This window comes from Charadrius vociferus, unplaced genomic scaffold, assembly GCF_000708025.1.
Source record: "Charadrius vociferus isolate BGI_N301 unplaced genomic scaffold, ASM70802v2 scaffold411, whole genome shotgun sequence".
Classification (NCBI taxonomy): domain Eukaryota; kingdom Metazoa; phylum Chordata; class Aves; order Charadriiformes; family Charadriidae; genus Charadrius; species Charadrius vociferus.
The window spans coordinates 3,753,449-3,759,536 of NW_009646935.1; the positions used below are offsets into that span (position 1 = coordinate 3,753,449).

The 6,088-nt window shown below is 55.2% G+C and overlaps 2 protein-coding genes across 2 annotated transcripts in view; both read right to left on the minus strand.

Moving 5' to 3' along the window:
- Positions 1-1,870, minus strand: part of PEX6 (peroxisomal biogenesis factor 6) — a 17,294-nt gene extending 15,424 nt beyond the window's left edge. Inside the window, exon 1 of the mRNA XM_009894866.1 lies at positions 1,748-1,870. Within this exon, the coding sequence (XP_009893168.1) occupies positions 1,748-1,870 (123 nt within the window). The remainder of the gene's footprint in view (positions 1-1,747) is intronic.
- Positions 1,871-4,144: 2,274 nt separating this feature from the next.
- LOC104295160 (visual system homeobox 1-like) overlaps positions 4,145-6,088 on the minus strand; it is an 11,763-nt gene continuing 9,819 nt past the window's right edge. Inside the window, exons 2-3 of the mRNA XM_009894868.1 lie at positions 5,078-5,258; positions 4,145-4,410 (exon numbers count right to left, since the gene is read on the minus strand). Coding sequence (XP_009893170.1) covers positions 4,145-4,410; positions 5,078-5,258 — 447 coding nt within the window. The remainder of the gene's footprint in view (positions 4,411-5,077; positions 5,259-6,088) is intronic.

A 6,088-nucleotide genomic window follows, 5' to 3' on the forward strand; every position in this document is an offset into this window, starting at 1 on the left:
GCGGCCCCGTGTGGCCAGCGACCATAGAGTCCAGCGGGACTGTGGAAGGTGGGAAAGAGGGGGAGTGGGGCCAAAAGGCGGGTGAGGCCTTTGCTGCCCTGCCCTCCCTGAGCCAGCAGGACATGGAATAAGAGGGAAATGGCACACACCCAGAGCAGAACAGGGCTGAATACAGGCACTTGGTTCATACAAATGCACTTGTATTGGTGCTAGTGCTGAACTAACCTTGGAAAGGAGCAGTCTGGAGGAAGTTGGAGTCTCTGGTCAGTGCCTATGCCCTCTGCCAGAACCTGGCTTGCTCTAGGGAAGGGGCTGCTCCTTGTACCGAGTGGCTGTTGGTGATCCAAGAAGCGAGTAATGAAAAACAACCCCCCACTGGATTATTTAATTCTGCATGCGGACACCCCCTGCATGTCGCCCCACAGGTGAACAGGGGTCTGTTGGGCTGAGGGGAAGGAGTGAAGCTTCTGGTTACCACCAGCCAGCCCTTCCTCGGTCCTGGGCTGCTCACTGTGTGCCATCACCCAGCTCCACACGAGGGAGCGCTTGCAAAGCGTTCATGCTCGCTTCCTAACCTGCCAGTCTGAAAATCCAGCCTGCGGCTTGGGAGGATGAGTGGAGACAAAATGCCGGTTAGAAAATAATATTAATAAGCTGTACGGAAATGGCACCATCGAGATGTTTCCGCAAATGCAGCCCTGCAGCCTTCTCTGTTCTGACCTGCTCTGGGCTCATCACCAGGACACCACCACCACATCCTTGCAACCCCCAGATGTGCATGCCTAACAGCCTGCAGTCCCGTAAAAGACAAAAGACGTGCCAAAATAATCTCATTTTATTCCCTTTTCTCTTTCCTCGTCCTTTCTGCCATGATTGGTTTAGCAGATCGCCTAAGTCCTTGGCCAGCGCTGTACATAGGGTGCTGTGGAAAGATCTGGATGTGCCATGGTGGGTGGCAGCCCAGATGAACTGAAGTGAGGCTGCAGCAGCGCTGGCTGCTGAACAGTGGCTTTGATGTTACCAAGTCCTCTTGTCCGAGCCACATGGAAGGGATCTCCTGCCTGAGCAAACCCAGCTGCTGTGGCTGAGGAACCCCCAGAGCCCCTCGCAGAGGGAAGTTCATGCCAGCCAGGCCCTGGTGTGGTCACTGAGATGGCTTCTGGGTCTCTCATGGGCAAACCCACTGCAGCAGTGGAGAAGTGCGCAAATGGCAGCCATTGCCATAAGTCACACTTTCTTCTGTCACACTGACATGACCAGCCCTGGCCTGAAATAGCAATGGCAGGAGTTGTGGCTGCGTTTAGCTACCACGAATCTCAGGATGGATCAAATCTGAAGCAATGACAAGAAAAATGTGCTGCCCTACTCCTACTGCCACTACAACCGCACTGACATATGGAGGACAGCGAGCACTTCCCTGCCAGGCTTATTGCAGGCATCTAAGAGGCAAGTGACTGTCCAAGCTCCGAGGATTGCCCACCAGACCCTGCCACCAGCTCCTGGTGGCAACCAGGAGCTGAACCTTGGGCAGTCACTGTCACCCACCAGCACCTGCCTTCACTTGGCCTCCCCTGGGCTCTCGCCCTGTGAGCGGAGCAGCAAGGGCACGTCTGAGCCCCAGCGTACCTGGCTGCACCCTGCGGTTACTTCTCAGCACACAACAAGTTCCTCGGGCCAGCAACCCTCCCCGTGACATGACTCCCCCTTCACACTGTAAAGTGAGAGCTGAGAGCCCACCAGGCCCTACCAGGACAGTTGTCCGCACCCTGCGTGTTGCCAGGGATGCGGTGTTTCCCCTTGTAGCAGTTGTGGCAGTGATGTGCTTGCTTCCGCAGCGCTGCACCCAGCGCAAGGCGAAGAGCCAGGCCATCTGCACGCGGGCAGGGAAAAAAAAAAAAATAAATGATTGCAGGCATCCAGTGCCAGCATGGCACGGCCCAAATAAAAGGTTTGCAGATGCTGCTCAGGCAGGATTAGGCCTCCAATGTGCTAAGTCTCGGCTCTCTGTGAGCCTAATTGCTGCTGCAATAAGCCCTGGCTGGTCCTTCCCTGAACCGCGCTCCCTGTGTGTGTCCCCCCCCCACCCCCAACATTTTTTTTTTGCTGTAAAGCTTGTATTTGCTGTGCATATGTTGCTCCCTGCCCCCCGCCCAGCGGGCCCTGGCCGAGCGGAGGAGGGGAAAGGCAGGAAATCTGCAGATGCCACTTTTATTGCTCTGCTCTTCCCAGCCAGCATCCCACCCTCTCCCACCGCCCAGCACAGCCTACGGCTGCCTGTGTGCAAGAAGATGGGCCCAGCAGCAGGGATGGGGGACAGGTGACAGCATCGTTACATGGCTGCGCACCCCCTGAGCTGTATTAGGAAACTTTCCAAATTGGAATTACTCAGATTTAAATAAAACCTTTTGATAATTTTCCGTTATGTTTTGGCCAGCGGCTGAAACTGGAGGTGTTCCAGGAGAGCTGTCGCGGTGTGTGCAATGGGCCAGTTCAGCCCAGCCATGAGATGAGGACCTGTCGCAGCTAGGAGTCGGGCAGTTGGATGGCCACAACGCCCTTGTGCCTCGCTGGAAGTGTTTGTGCGGTTGGGACCACATGGCTGCTCTGTGTACCTCCCCAGGAGGCAGAGGTGCCCCCAACAGTACCTCCCACCATGCCTTCACCGAGGCAAAGTGAGCAGCTGCTGCTTGTATTTAATCACAAGAGACGTGGGGACACAGGGCACAACTCTGCACCCTCCAAAGCAGCAGGATCAGCAGGAGGAGGAGAGCACTGTACAGACACTCGAGAGGCAGAGCGCCTTTCCTGCTGTCAGGGCGGGAAAACCTCACACTTACGCTCTATTGAGGAGGATTTTCAACAACCCTTGGAAGACTGGAGCAACTTTCTCCCTGACTTCTCTCAGGAACTGGCTGCATGTCCCGTTTCGGACCATCTCTTAAGCCATCAGCCATGATTTGGCTCTTTGACTGGCAGAAATCAATCACCTTCTGGCATGTAGAGGCCGCTGGATTAGACCTCAGTTCTGGGGAGGGCTTCGCTTTGCCCCCTTGGAACAATTACACTGCCTCAGCAGAGCTCTCCAGCCCAGTTTAGGCACAAGTCTGCGGAGGAGCTGCTCAAAGCTGGGAACTACCACGAGATATGCCAAAGGAAGGTACAAATTGCAATGCCGAGCATGAAAACCAAAGATACACCACAATTTTATTTATGGATGTGTAATAAATAAATGGTGGACAAAACAGGAAGAGCCACATTCAAAAATCCAGATCACTAAAGTGCTTTTAGACATAAATATAGGACGACCAAGAAACAGCTCTGACATTAACACTTTTTACAGACAATTACAAAATATCTTCTTATGTCAATTCACAAAATTGTTTAATTGCTCTGGGGTACTATGGCTTGGTTTTCAAAAAGGTCTGTTCTATTATGCATAGTATGGCAGATAACATTCAAGAGTGTACAAAACCATTGCATAAACAAAAATGTCCTTACCCCCTTCTCCCAAATATGAGTTAAGGAAGCTACACAGTGTAAATCCAGTGATAAGGCTGCATTGGCAGGCCAGATCCTCAGGAGGTATAAACCGGCGCATCTGTTAGGTTACACCAGCTTGAGGATGAACCCTACCGTGTTTAAAAACCCTGCTGCTCCTCCAGGTGGAAGAATTGTGTGTTCAAAGCGGAGGGATTTGCCACGCGGGCGCTGTGCAGGGTGGAAGTGCTCAGAGAAGGCGTCTGTAAACTCCTGCACCGTCTTTGCACCTGCGTGTTTGAGAAGGGAGCGGCTCCCATTGCATTGCTTCTCCTTGTGCTCCTGGCTGGCCGGGGAAGCTTTCACAGCCCAGAGGGGACGGGCGGCTCTTCCCCAGACACGGTCGATGCTGACCACAACGCGGTCTCATTTTCGCACTGCTCTTGTCCCCGCTGGGACACCTCTCCCACCCTCCACCCTGGCTCTGCTGACAAGTGAACAGCTTGAAAGAGGGGACAAGGGGATGTGTGTGCTCAGTTTTAAAATGCCCTGAATTCAGATAAAAGTTCAGTTATTTAAGAAAAAAATATATATATCAATAAATCAATAAATATTATTATCTTGACAGGAAGCTGTGAGGTCTGGCTTCCTCTGGGGCAGCCCAAGCTCAGTGGTCCCTGTCCTTCTGCTCCGTGGGGGGGTCCCCGTTGATGCACTGCCTCAGTACACCCCTCTTCTCGTGCTTGGCTGTCCTGGAGAGGTCAATGGCTGTGTCCTCCGAATCTTTTGCAGGGCCAAGCTTGTCAGAGCCCCTCTGGGAACTGGCCTGCTTCCCTTTGAGTTCCTCCTCCTCCTGCTCCGCTCGCCAGCCATCTGCCAACTTCTCTTGGCTCTCCGCCTTCCTGCTCACCTCCATGGACTTTTTGTGCATGCCTTGCAGAGGGGAAAGAGCAAAGCCAAGGGTGCCGGTTGCTTATTTCTGCCCGGGACCGCTCAGCATCACCTCCTGCCGTCCTGCTGCTTCCTTCAGCTCTCACTTGCATCCCGAGGAAGATTCATGCTAGCTACCAGCTTTTCCCCAACCTGGAGCCCTGCCACCTGCTCTCTGCAGCCCAAGAGGACGGCTTGCGGCAGACCTGGTCCGTACCTCCCCTGCAGCAAGGAAGACTTACAGTAAGAGCGGTGCTGCGATGGCCCATCCCGCCCTGGATTTTTAGTGCTACCTCAATGTAGGACCATGTATGAGCAGATGGTAGCTCTGAGGCAGCACAGCATTAACGTTATCTTCATTTTGGTGGGGGGAGGGTGATGACTTCCTAGACGCCCTGCAACTCCCATGCTGGCTGCTAGCACTAGAAAGCGATACCTAACCAAGGTGCGGGCACCTGTCTGACACGGTGCTAAAAGGTTTTCCCTTTCCCAGCTGTTCTTTGCAAGAAGGGAGTGAAAAAAAAAAACCAGGACACTTAGCAGCCTGCGTACAGCTCATGCCCAAGCCCCATTCTTTTGTGGGAAAAGGCGAGGACAGCCATACGAAAGAGGAAGGGCCGTTCACTTCGCAGCTGCCCCCCAACCCCTCCAGCCCCAAGCTCCCACTTACCCAGCAGCCATGGGGCGCAGGATCCCACCAGCCCGCTCTTGGCAGAGTTGATGATGGACTCAGGCAGAGGGATGGAGTGCCTCACCATGGCCCCATAGAGGCCGTATTCGGCCATCACGCTGCTCCGGCCCCAGCACTTCTCCCGCTTCCGCCACTTGGCTCTTCGGTTCTGAAACCAAACCTTCAGGGGTAACAGCCAGGAGAGCACGGAGGGGTGGGATTGGGGAGGAGATGGCCCCCACGGCCGGGCATCCAGGGCCCGTCGGACACAGGGGAACGTGTGTCCAGGGCAAAGGGGCAGCCGCGGGGGTGGGGGGAGGGGTTTGGGTGTGCAAGCGCAGGGTGCGGACACGCAGGCGGCAGCAGGAAGGCGGCCGGAGCGGTGGGGGGGGAGGGGGTTGAGGGAAGGCACACACGTGGGTGTCAGTGAGAGAGGGGAGGAAGGGGGGGAGAGGGAGCACACGTTACACGAGGCTGATCGTGACACGAGAGGATGATCCCAGCCAAAGTCACCCTACGCTCTGCCTGCCCACAGGCCCCTTCTGCTGCCTCCACAGGAGCACCAACCTCTCCAGAAAAAGGGGTCCGTAATGCAGTGACTGATGATGACAGAGGATGCTCAGGTCCCTCTTGTCACCCCCCTCTTGCATTTGAAGGCTCAGGGGGTGTAGATACAACCTGGCTGCTGCCCAGACCACCACCCCATTCTTAGGCCAATGAGCTACTCCACAGTGGGGCAGGATCAGGCCCTAAAATGCCATGCATCCCTCAAAGGGCCAAGCTAGTGAGCAAGCTCAGCTTGGCCCAGCAGCTCCTGAATCGCTCTCAGCTCCTGCCTGAGTTGGGTCTCCAGAGGACAGATATGAGCTGCCGGTGCTGAGCAGCTGTCGGGGCCAGAGCTCCATCCCTCGGTTCTCCGTTTCCATTTGGAGCCTGTTCAGTGCCAGGGGCGGAAACTGAGCTGCCCCCCCCCCCCCCCAAGTGCCCTGCAGCATTTCACTGCCACCACAT